At 33.1% G+C, this 13,516-nt stretch overlaps 1 protein-coding gene and 1 long non-coding RNA gene across 2 annotated transcripts; both read right to left on the minus strand.

Annotated features, from left to right (window-relative positions):
- Nucleotides 1-929: 929 nt before the first annotated feature.
- On the minus strand, nucleotides 930-2,482 carry LOC124451615. Its single transcript, XM_047002233.1, has 2 exons — nucleotides 2,409-2,482; nucleotides 930-1,814 (listed from the first exon to the last, which is right to left on the minus strand). The coding sequence occupies exon 2, from the start codon at nucleotides 1,635-1,637 to the stop codon at nucleotides 1,068-1,070; it is 570 nt and encodes a 189-aa protein (XP_046858189.1). The 5' UTR covers nucleotides 1,638-1,814; nucleotides 2,409-2,482; the 3' UTR covers nucleotides 930-1,067.
- A 325-nt stretch (nucleotides 2,483-2,807) lies between these two features.
- Nucleotides 2,808-3,626, minus strand: LOC124451625. The gene is made up of 3 exons (XR_006950581.1): nucleotides 3,600-3,626; nucleotides 3,439-3,489; nucleotides 2,808-3,293 (listed from the first exon to the last, which is right to left on the minus strand). It is a non-coding gene; the product is annotated as an uncharacterized LOC124451625 (long non-coding RNA).
- Nucleotides 3,627-13,516: the final 9,890 nt, after the last annotated feature.

Below are 13,516 nucleotides of genomic sequence, written 5' to 3' on the forward strand. Positions count from 1 at the left end.
ATGCTGGGTGCTTGCTATGCAATCTCATGTGATCTCATTGTTCTTGCATTTCAAGTCATAGAATTTAAATCAAACATCCGCATAAAACTATGCATTTTTTCATGTTTGAATTATAAATGATATAACTGTTTGGAACATAGGCTAACTCTCAGTTAATTGGCGAACGTCACTTTTGGTGAAACAACACGCGATTTAATTGGCATAAAAATATTTTTGGTGGTCTGTTAATTTTTTATAATGAACGGGTGTATTAAACGTAATTTCACTAAAACATAAATAAATTTCATGGATGAAAAATAAAATTAAGATATGAGTTATAAACGACAAATACCATTCCTGTGACAAGGCAAGGAATCATCTAAATAATGAAGGAATAAAACCAAAGGGAAATTAAAACAGCAAAATCGTATTATTATACTCATGAAATTCTATTTAGTTTTACTGTTGATATTTGTTTCTCTATCTGTTGTCAATGATAGTTATACTGCCTAGTAAACTACAATGCCAAAGAAATATGGAACTTTTGTAATCATTGTCAACAATAAGACTAGACTTGAACAACAACTAGATTTTGAGAAATGTGAAATTATACAAAAAATGACATGACTGGCTACTTGCAAACTAAAATGGTCATATTTTGCATTGAATTATATAAAAGTCTTTCGCTCAATGGGTCTGGGTTCCTTTTTTTGGGAGAGTTAGTGTGAGCTTAGTGCAATTTTTCTATAGCTTCTTATGATCTTCCGACAGTACATGAATCTATTATTCACGCAGCTCAGTTGTATTATGCAATGTGCTTTCTTTGCAATCAAAAATAATTCATCCTCATTATTATTATTATTATTAAAGATATACCATACGTAGCAATTAACTATAACGATACATATTTATACCAAAAGCTCTCACCAAATTTACACTTAAACAAACGATTTTTAAGAAAAAGATCATTGTGATTATATGATACTCAAAATTTTGACATCTTACCAATTAATAAACCGTAAAACTGTGACCAATTACTACATGCATTACAAAATTGATTGCAAATCACTATAAAAAGAAAAATCCAGTTAATTGGCGGAGTTATTGCTTTTATGCGCTTCAACATAGTTATTTGAACAAAAATACTCTTTGCACTTTGACCATTCTTTTTCAATGAGAGGTATCTTATCATTCTTATCATTCGTATAAGTCAATACGAGGATCTGTAAGCTGCGAAGATTTTCCAAATTTTCGACTTCGTCTTCGTTGATAGTAGCGTCGTAAATATTCACTTCTTCACCATTTTCGTCCATAATCAAGACGACACAATGACTCTTCTCGGCAGTGATATAAATCATAAGTCCTGCTTTATGCTGCGACACTTTAAATTCATTAATAGCCGTATTTAGAAAATACTGCTTTCTGCCAACACCGACCTCTTTTTTGAAGATTGATGTTAAGAAGCCTTTTTTTTGTAGGGCAATAAGTATGTTGGTACATGGCATCACCATCGTTTTTTTTAGTTTTGCTAGCACTTCCTTCATTGGCTGTTCCCAATCCTCATTTACTTCCTTCATTAGCTTTTCCCAATCCTCATTTACTTCCTTCATTAGCTCATTTAGTTCTTGCTCATTATTCAGCAACTCCAAAATTTTCATCACAAACTTGGTCCCCAACGAAATCTGACCCAATTTTTGAATCAGCTGTACAGGACAGAAATAAATTTGCAAGGTAGTTAACAACAGTAGTAGGTTAGCCAACGCACATGGTGCAAATTTACAAAACAACGCTTTTCCATCGTTTTTTCTGATTTCTCTTGAAATTGAGTCTGCTTTCTAAAGAAATCAGTTGGGTACAATTGAATACATGAATAAGTACGTCCCTACTAGTTACGTCCTAGCTACCAGGCACGTTCCAGCTACGCCCCTGTTGTTTTACTCAAATTGAGCTTTTTGCCTCCTTGTTCTCTTAAATGTTAAATTATCTCCTGAATTTATAGCATGCAGATTTTAATTGCAAAGTATAAAATACAACAGAGGACAAATGACATATGACAGATGCACAATTTTTTAACTTAAAACGTTTCTTAAACGTATTTCCTCTCTTATGATGTTTCTTATAGAGTATTGGATATTATCATGTGATTCATGACTTATACTAAGAAAAGTATTCTGAAATTATATTGTCTATAAAATAATCGCAACAAATATACTCATACATTGTACAGTGATGTACACGAACTATTCCATCAAAATGGTTGCGGAAGATTTGAAATTTTAGATAATATAGAAAAAGTCAGTTATTGTTTCCTTATTGAGCAAAAATGTGTCATCGTTCTCAATAGCTTGGCGTTAAGAGCTTTTTCAGTCAGCAAAATTCTTAATTAGAATTCAAAATGTCCTCACGAAATTGTATAAAAAAATGTTTACCCTTTTGATGATTTTTAAGGAATGTGCGAAAGTTTGTAAATCTTGATTGCTCTTTAAATGATTCAAATGGTTGCTATCGACTTAACTCGAGTGTACACCGTTTATTTCAGGCTCCTCGCATGAAGATTCAGTAATCTCATTTGTTGGAACAGCAGGACCTTCCTCCATCTCATAGTATGTGTCACATGATCCATCGACCTACAAGTAAACAAAATTCAATAAATAATATTGACAAGAATTAAATTTTCAAAAATTTTCCATGAAAGTATATATTGTAAAAACTGAAAAACACTACAATACTTTGTCCATCCCCAATGACGTCGATTTGCTCTCGCATGATTCATTAACGATGTTAAGTTTATCATTGTCTTCATCAATTATTTTAATTAGTTTTTAGTATTTACTTTATACATTGTACCAACACACAAAAAATCTGAAAATAAGTTAGTAAAAAAAATGCACCTAATTCAAACTCACATAAGAAATACCCTTTGCAATAGGTTTTAGTGGTTTGACATGGATTTTGTTTGGTCTAAGACATAAAAATGGTTATTTGAGAATCTTAAGCAACTAAGATTAAGTTCAGATAGTAATAGTACAATTCTTTCTTTCTATAATACAAATAAGAACAGGAAACATAAAAAACACTGCTGAGGGGCAATATTCATATATGAATGTTATAGTTCACAGGAAACAATCAATTTCAAAGTAGCTCGATACGCCAGAACAGGAATATATGGATATATGCCACTTTTTGTAACAAAAGCTTTTCTACAGTTGTGTTAGTTGGTCTACAATTTTAGAACTAAAGGGAAATTATTGAAAATTTACAGTTTACTATACCAGAGAGATTGTCTCGTCAGAGACATCCTTGCAAAATTCTGTCTATAAAGTAATAATTTCATAATTAACATAATTATGTAAATTAGTTCCATTTGTGTCTGGTTGAGGTTGTATTTTTAAAAACAGCAGCTTTTTTTGTGTTGATCATTTATTTAAGAAATTAAAAGATAATTTGAAGATACCTTACCGAATAGGCTGTTTTGTAAGAGGCATCTTCGCACTCTTTCGACGACACCGTCTAAAAAACGAAAGTATTCTAACATTTTATATTGTATAATTTATAATTTAGTTGCCATAACTTAAAAATTCTCATACAATTGTATTCTGCCCCAATAATGTGTAAAATACCGTATCGTCATTTGCTTCATCGTTTTCGTGCCCAGGCTCTCCACTTATGCTGTCTTGCACACTGACAGCTACAAATAACAAATGAAAACGATTGATAAAGTATACACTCGTATCCATACATTTGAATTTTAATTCGATGTTTAAAAGCTATAAAACTAAGGCTTTAGTGGTGAAATATAGTTCAAATATCCCGTACGAAATACTCCTTTAAAGCATTTGTCATGAGTCTGAATATGAACAAAGCATTAACACTGAAATAGTGCAAATTTAAATTTTTTATATTGAATTATATTATAATATATTACCATGTCATAAAAATAGTTTTGTGTACATAATTTCCTAAATCTAGACGGTAAATTTTTCACGGTACACCTCATGCACTTCTACGTTCAATCATCCACTCTAAACCCATTCCAATTAAGATTTGGATCTTCAAAATTTCCTAGACTATCACCGACTATTGTATTACAAATCAACTGACCTCATTGTCCTTGTCTGACGAAATATCATTTACAACTGACTTGAGTATGTTCCTCTGGCTGAAAAATTTATGAAGTCATTTGAAATAAGAACGCCATCCATAAGTCCGTGCCAAGAAAAATAAAGATGACATAGCTACCGTAGAATCTTCATTTTGTTTATCACAGGCTTGAATTGCCAGTTGTCGTTGTTCATTCCTTGACAGCTACAAAGAACAAAATTTTGTACCATTATTTTCCAAAACATTCTATGCATTTTTGTGAAAGAATATTTTTACAATAGGTCACTCAAAAATCTCATGAAGTAAAGAAATAATCGCACAGAATGAAACACTTCCTTATATTTTAACGATATACAAACAGGAACAGGGATCTTGTGGACTGGTGAGCGTTGTAGTAGGGGGTCTCGCATGTAAAGAGGAGGGGCTTTTCTATAGAGAAAGAATAGGACTATGAGGGCTGGAAAAACTGGGTTATTGAGAAAAATGCCACTTTCAGAAAATGCAATCTGAGCCTTTTGTATAAATATCCTTCTTATCCAATAAAGCATAACAACAAAATAAACTTGGGAAATTTTCAGGAATATATACATGAACCTTATAAAATGTAAAACCCTGAGATATATATTCCACTTATCAAGTTTACGAAGATTATGAAACTTTGAATAATGCGCGATTAAAAGTTTTAGGAAAACTTAAAAATTCACCAAAATTAATTCTGTAGCCCTTTCGAAAGAAAAAGAAGTTCATATTTTCATTGAACAATAAACAATTGCTTTCCTTCAGTTGGTTCAAATTCAGATTTTTCACGACATATTTGAGAAATTGCAGTTACTATACCGGAGACATTGTCTTGTGAGAAACATTCTCAATCTCTTCTGATAATGTCTAAACAATTAATCCTCGAAACTTTATAATTCATAATTAACAAGCAAACAATAATTTCAAAATGTTTTGCTCCATCATAGTAACATATAAACATACTTTGTTAGTCGGTCCATTGTGCTCATTGACAGAGAGATTTCTCCAACGTTGTCTTTTGCGGCTGCAATAAACAAAAACAACGCAATGACAAAACAAGCATTTGCACACTATAATGATATTCATACGAATGTTGGGTGTGAAAATATATCTGACTGATGTTGAAGAACGACGAATTTTAGCCTTTGGAAATGGTATACAATTCAATTTTTTAGCAAATAAAAGTAGTGCTGATAAATCGACATGCCGAAATTTCACACTCAACTAGTCGTGGATTAAAATTCGAGATGAAAATGCTGTAAATACACCATATTCTTAATTTCATTTAATCATCAAATCCTATTTTACTTTTTGAACATCGACATTTTCATTGACTATGTTTGACTGTTACCCCTCTGACTTCATCTAACCTCATGAGCACTCGTCTCTTCTATTTCCATTAAATTTTCTAAGCCAACTAACGTTTGGCACAAAAAATATTTCTCTAGCTGTAGTAAACTGCTGTCCTGAACAGCGTTGATCTCGAATTTTAAGTGAAACAGTTTGGATTCTTTTTGGAAATTTTATTTTGAGCAGTAATTTTTTGATTTTGTACATTTCAGTAGGAGAATTTAGGTTTAAGAATAGCTTTTGTGAAATTTTTCGACTTATAAACGATTGTGCCACACGTTATGAAAATAAACCACGCTGCCAAAGCAGTTAACGTACAACTCAACTCGTACGTAGCTTATAGATACGACCAAAATTTTAATGTAAGAAGCACAATTTTTGTATAGATTGTAGTGACTCATTTTTTCTTTCAAAGAGACTGGCAACAAAAGACTAGCATTTTGGAGTTTTGAAATATTTTGGGACGTAGGATTTAATTAAATTACAGTTGTTGACAAATAACAGCACGGCTCATGCAATGTTTAGCTTTCACCAATTAACGAACCTCATCAACTACGTTCTGCACATTATCCTACAATGGGCTCATTTTCCTCAGCTATCGTGGACTGATGTCTGCTTTCCTATGAATTTTGATGAATGTGATGTGAAATTAGAACACCATCCACAATTATTTTCAAAAATATATAGGCATACTTTTGGATCTGCATGTTGTTCTCCGATTTCTTGCACTGCTTGTGCTTTCAACGTTTCTTTCCCATGTTGTGACTACATACAATAAATAAATATTGAATGAAACAGTTTCATACGCAGCTGCTATGTGAAAGGAAATTTTAAGTTTGGACATAAGAATTAAAATTTGTGAAAATAACAAATAACTGCACAAGAATAAAATTTGCCAATGAACAACAATTTTGTGAGCTAGGGGATATGGAGCCTAGAAAAATCACTTCCTTTATCGGGTTTAAGGAAGAGCTTTTTGTAAAAATATTTTCGACCAATAAATGATTTTGCCAGACAGTTATGAAGTTAAACTACACTGTTACGGCCCAGTAGTCTTTACTTAAGTCGGGTTTTTTGTCTTCTTGTTCACTTAATTGATAAATTATCTCATTAATCTACAACATGCAGCTTCTAATTTGCAAAGTATACGATACGACAGAGGACAAATGACATATGACGGATGTACATGTTTTTAACCTAAAACGTTGTTTCTTAATCGGAGCAAAGCTTCTTGCAAAAAATGTTAACAAGTATTAAATCTTCAGAAGAAAGAGTAAAAACTTTTTAATGGCGTGAAAGTCAAAGTTTTTTCCGTAATAAATTAGGAAATTCTTGAATGATGCTGAGATAACATGTGAAAGTGGAGTACATGGGCAATGCAAAGAAGAAGTTTTCTTTCTTGCTCCTTCAAATCATTGCTAGGAAATACTATTCTTATGAGATGAATGAGAATTCTACATTTATGTTATAAAAAATGTCCTGATTATAACAATCTCGATAATTGATCGGTAAATTTTCCCCTGTGCAGCCCCTTCCCCTGCCAGAATAATTGTACTGCTATAGCTGACATATTTCTATTTGCTTAAAACGTCTAAACCTATGTTATATTTGGAACATTGACATATTTCCTTAGCTATCACCATCTGTGATCTAACTGCTTTTAGCAATCAACTTGTCTCATAAAGACTGTCTCTTTCGACCTCATTTGTGTTCGGTAGATGGCTAAATTCCTGAGCTATCAACAATTCGTATATAAATAGCTTCCAAAAGCATGAATGTCCATTTCAGATTCACCCTGAATTAAATGAGAGAATATTATCATTTTCTGTTCCGTTAAGTATTATAACACGTTTCATCATGTGAATTGACAAAGATTTTATTGCTCCGAACTATGTTTTATAGCTTGTTCTCACAAGCTAAGTGTAGAAAGGTTGTTTTAAATCTATATCAACAGTCCCACAATTCAAACCTTACTTTTACATGAATCGTTAAAGTCTGAATCCTGGACATTAAGTTCGCTTCTTAACTTTACAAAATCGTCCCTGGGAGATGAAAAATGCCTTTCGGTCTTCAAAATACAAGTACACATTATGAAAACAGTGAAAAATTATATTAGCGCAGTAAACGTATTGGGTTCAAACAAGACCTATACACAACTATGAACTGTAAATTCATTTCATATTATAAACGTACGTAATAAAATTTTCGCTTATTCCAACTGAGAAGATGTTCAGTAATGCATTCTTCTCGTCCTTAATACGTACAACCATTAATGTGTACATTAGTTCGTGGACTTAATCGACCAAAAACCGAGTGGATGTGCAGATCAAGTAATACTCACCGGAGGCCGTCATATTTTTAGTAGTCAGCCAAGTCTTAACAAATACGAATTTATTTGCTCAACTTTATCGCCAGCAGTTGCTGCCGCATAACTTGCCATCTTCCGCTTCAAATAACCTAAAAAGTGTGAAAGAATCATCCATTCAAGACAACCCTTTTCAGATTTACTTAACCACGGTTTAGTTACGTGAAATACAGTATTATTACTTCGTCTCATAACATCTTTAATGAGCATTATCGTCGGCGTATGTGGTATTTAGCTTACGAGTTATTGGGTAAACAGTCATAACCTACGTATGTAACATACCTGATATAATCAACTGTGTGATTTCCATGCATTATAGACAGTGCTGGTGCAATATTTCTTAAAGCATTTTGATTTTCTTCCGATGTAACACGTAGAGCCCACGGCCAATATTTGCATATAATATCTTCCCACATATATTTAACTATGTGGTTGTAAAAGTCATATGCAAGTAGTGAGCATAGCCATAGGATTTCCTTTGATATAGTCGTGGCAAGGAACACAGGTTACGCGACATTCATCTGTCAGAATATCGACTTGTATTTGTTCGCAATTGGACAATTCCACCAAATTTCTGGCAGCCTTCACACCAGCATCGTTAACAGCTTCTATCTTGGTTGTTATGGGATTGTGGCTTGATCTTCTTCTAACATCACCATCCATGTTTAATGCCTGTAATCTGACTAAAATTTGGTTGATACCATCTTCAATTCTAGCAATAGGATTGTGATGATCATCAACCTCTTGCGATCCTTGTTCGTCAAAAAATCTGATACCGTGGATTGTATTTTCCCTGCTGTGTTGCTATCCTTAGTTACCAATACATTTGAAAATATAACATTCGTATTCCAATATAAGTACTGGTCTGAGTGCTGTCATCCTCATTCGCATATACCTCATGACCAGAGAAAATGGACGTGATCGTGGACGTGCATGACGATGACAGATCTGTATTGACTGTATTAACAGTCTCTTCATTTGCAATCTGCTCTTCCTTTGTTGAATCTTTTTTGTTTTAACAATGCTTGAGCCTTCACGTGATTTATTGGCACAATGACTGACATATAATTTCCTTTCTCTCACTATGTTTTCTTGCCCAATGCCTTTGTTTGTACGACTTGGATCCTCTTGTCAACTCTTGTGAACAAAGCAAACATATGTGGATCACATTGATCCTTTTTCACCTTCTTGAAATGGATGGTGATGGTCGTTTTCGTCTAAATATGGCAGTCCATTTTTCCTAAATGAAGATATTTAGTATTTCTTTAGAATAATCTTAGAATTCATTCTGAGCAATTTGAAAAATGATGAAAGGACAATGCTCACCTCAGCTGATTGTTGCGATTTTACATTGACAAGTTCGTTAGTCTCATCTTCCTCAATTTCAAGTCATTTTCAGAGCACGTTAAAAGCAGAAGAGGACCGAAATGTGGTTTTAAAAGCGTGAATGCCTCTTGCTTTTTATATAGTTATTTATTGATAACGTGATTACAAGTTGTCCGTTAGACAACCTAATCCCAAGTCCAAATGTGCTAAGTGCCAACCATGTGCTTATCATATCAAAATAAACCCATCAATAAAGTAAGTCTAACAGTAACTTAATACTACTTTCTACAGTGGGGACACCGACTTTATGAAATTGTAGCCAGTGTCGACGCCTGCGGTCATGCAGGTCATGCAACAATGCATGACTAAAAGTTTTCCCAAAAATGTTTAAAATTGAACGTAAAATTGTTTGAAAAATAATTTCACATTAAGTTTTAAACATCTATACGCATATACTTTTTATTTTTTAGGCAAAATAATATTAATCTAAGGCTTGTTTCCAAACGTCGAACTTTACATGCGCCGAACGCATTTCAGGCAATGAAAAATGAGACAAATTCATCATTATCTTTTGTTTTTAATGCATTCGGCACTTGTAAAGTTTGTCGTTTGAAACGGGCCTAACACCACATTCTAACAACGCATTCATATTTCATAGCGCGTGGATCTTATAATGAATACTATAAATACTGCTCTGTGAAATAATAAAATCACTTAAATCAGTTCGTTCATTTAAGTTCATTCATGTTATTCATGACGAATAACACGAACTCAACATGGGGACGCATGCTGACGCCTGATGCATTTGCTTTGCTATATTTTGAGGAAAAGAGGATTTTTCAAAGTATGCGCCAACCACGGTCCGCGAACGATAATTTAATTGACAGTTCTGTGCAGCCGTGGGCGAAATTTGAGATATTCACATCAATTCAAACGGAAGTTATGCGTTGAGAAATGACATTTTTATAAAGAGTAACTTCCGATATTTTAATAGCAACAAAGGCTTACAAAACAAGATTCAGTCTCTTGCAATATCACACACTGTATCATCAATATTCCTTAAATTACTATTTTTCCTTTCAAAGATTTTGCGACGTACAACATGTTTGACAACAAAACACTGAAACAGCCTGTGTTGCAACAAGAGATTAGCGATACTTCGTATATTAATTTAATAATATTATGCTTTGATTGTCATATGCGCACCAGTGCACCATAAAATTTATTTTGCACACCAGCACACCAGTTATTTCATAGTGCGCACCGGAGATCTCGTTGAAAAACGACATACTTTCCAGCCTGGTTTCTACAGCACACACCTCTTTGTATTTCTATTTCACGAAGTGCTTTGCTTAATAATAATCCGTTCGCCACCTTCGCTTCTTTGAAGAACTATATCTCTACTGGCATTTTTCTTCTTAATAGTTTTATACCACGAACACCTTGATTTGTAATAGCATTAATATTGCTTATTGCAGACAGCAGCTGCTCATCAATCGTTGGTTTACTCGGCCTACTGCGTTTATGAGACATGTGTTTGCATAAATGAAGTGAAACCCGATGTGTTTAATATTTCATACAAAATACTGATACAGCCATACAGGGTAATGTAGAATATATTCGCTCCTATAACAAAACAAAATGCGCTCGCTAAGTTTTTTGGTTTTAATTTCGGCAACTGGCAAAGGAGCACTCAGTCACCAGGCCTGTTGTTTGAATGGATGTTTCAAATTGACTTATAAAATTATTTTCACAATTAGCGCATAGAGTTAATTTAAGGAAGAGACACTGGGTTGTGTATGTCTGTCGTATGTACTTGTATGTACTCGTGTGTACTAGTATGTACTCTTGTGGTGTTTTGTCACGATCATCTCCCACTAATTTATCACGACATTGAGTTTTGTTTGAGATCATACACACATTTTTTGTCATACAAGACCATTGCACATAATTTAATTGGAAGTTAAGTAATCTGGAGCAAAATGTAAGTGAATTTCAGTTAAGCTGCAATGTAGATTGAAATTATCAGTTTCTTTTCAATGTTAGCTACATTACGACATCTATATTATAGGTATATGAATGAGACATGCAGCGTTCAGAAAATTTAACATACATTTTCTGCACGATTAGTATGAACAATTTAAAAATGTTCAACCTTAACATAATATTTCTGAATTGATGAAAGAATAATCTTAACATGCATTTTAAGATGCAAACTTTTGTGTTTTGCATGCTTCCGCACACGAGATTTTCACCTTAAATTATATGATTTTATATATCGAAAATGGCATTGGCTACAAATAGACAATGGGTGAAAGCTAATCGCATATTGATCATTCCTAAATTTACTATTAAATTCTAGAGGCAGTTTGATTTTGCTTATTTCTATATAAGAGTAACTATAAACAAATACATCGAAATCTACATAAATCTTTGTGAAGTTTACTTAAAGTGAAAAGTTAATTCCTCGTGTGTAGCATGCATATGACAATTTTTTTTAATAGACCTCTCTTTTACTTTGGTAATGTTAAACTATTTACTATTTGATGAAGATGCTAGATTTGTGGCCATTCACTTTTGCTCACGAAACTAATTGCGTTAAGCGACTCTACACAAGTCTTTTTCTGCAACTGGTTGCACATATTACCAAAGGAAACTATCTATCACATAGTTTTAAAATTATGTCTGTCTGTATTCCCTTCAGGGCGTATGACTCAAAACAATTTCTCTTATATTTCTCGCACGCAATAAATATATTTTCTCTACTCTTTACACTCTCAGTGGTAATTTACAAAGTTTGGTGAATTAATTCACTTTGACACAACTTGTCGCTTGCTGAACATTATGCGGGCTAAATAAGAGCTTCGAAATGTTTTTATCAATCTGAATGTTTCGATTTTAATGGAGGTTTTATAATGTTTTGAAAGCAATTTTAAAATGTTTAGAAATGGAATATAACTATGGACTTTTACTATCTCGAAAGGACGAAAGTGCTGTTTAGTTTGTCGTAGAGGGACTGCTTGAGACCATTTGACGAGTTCATGTGTTCTTTCATTTGCTATAGAATGAAGTTGGATTTGTTTTAATAAGCATCGTATTGTTATATTCATTTTGCCATATCGTTTTTATTGATCTCCGCAAGCGTGGGCCATTAAATAGCAAAGTAAATCGTTTTGTGCTAATGTTGCTTGAAAATTGCATCTACATGCATGAAATTCATAAACTCATTGTAGCAACACATTCAGACTATAAAGAACTGTTTGAAAATTATGAGTTTTATTAGAAATGTGTAAACACAATCTTTTCTATTTTTAATTTGATACACATAGTTATACTACCATTTCTGGGGCTGGTAAATAGGAGCACTGGCGGATCTAGGGTAAGTCAGAACACATTATAGCACCTCATTTTGAATTAAAATTTACATTAAATCTGCTGGTTAAAACAATACAAAAGAATATTTTGAGTAAAATCTTACCGATATGATTGTTTATAAAGTATTTTTGAATTATAAAAATACCATGACCAGACGACAATTTTAAAAATATATAAAACCAATTCGAAAAAAGCAAGACATCTTGGGATTCTAAAATATGCATCAAAACAAGACGAGACGTGAACTGTAAATTTTCGACTTTATTTCAAAGTCATCCTCAGACAGAATGATATTTAAACCATACATACACATATATATTTACAACGCATGAAATAAGTAAACGGAGTAAGCAATAAATTGTCGGCTGGTCATGGTTTTAGTCTAAACTCGGAAACATAGACTCTGAGTTACACAAACTATGCATACGCTATCAAATACCACAACAACGTTATGAAAAAGCTCTACCTGATTTGAAATTCTTAATTAATTATAAGAATAATCAAGTCCACCCTAAAGTTGTAAGAAGGAAGATAATACGCACATCTCCAACAAAAATAATACGCATCAATATAGCTACTTTTTTTAAAAGCATTAGGCGCAGGCTGTCTATCTTCGAAAATAGCCTGTTACGTTACAAACGACATATACAAATTTTCTATTCTGAAGCCATTGCGGGAGAACAATTCAAGAATGCTAAAATTTCAGTTGGCGTAATTGGTAACCTGATTCATTTTCCCCTTTCTATTTGAAAACATGCGAGGATTTGTCAAAACGCATTACTTAATCACTAACTGCGCCATTTCTCTCATTCCAGACGACGCAAAACCTAGAAATGTATAGCTTGTATTGTTTTATGGAATATGTATTGTTTTTAGCTTGTTATTATCTAACAAATTATTGTAATTTGCATAATTGTCTCAAACAAAATGAAGATAAAACCCAAAATAGATGAAAGTTGAAAGCCGAGCATTAAGATCTTTAATTAAAGAAAATTGCGCAGT

Source organism: Xenia sp. Carnegie-2017, unplaced genomic scaffold (genome assembly GCF_021976095.1).
Source record: "Xenia sp. Carnegie-2017 unplaced genomic scaffold, XeniaSp_v1 HiC_scaffold_13, whole genome shotgun sequence".
Lineage (NCBI taxonomy): Eukaryota > Metazoa > Cnidaria > Anthozoa > Malacalcyonacea > Xeniidae > Xenia > Xenia sp. Carnegie-2017.

Bases quoted from the DNA above. Each gene is read 5' to 3' on its own strand.
- LOC124451615 (XM_047002233.1), bottom strand. From the start codon at position 1,637: ATGAAAATTTTGGAGTTGCTGAATAATGAGCAAGAACTAAATGAGCTA.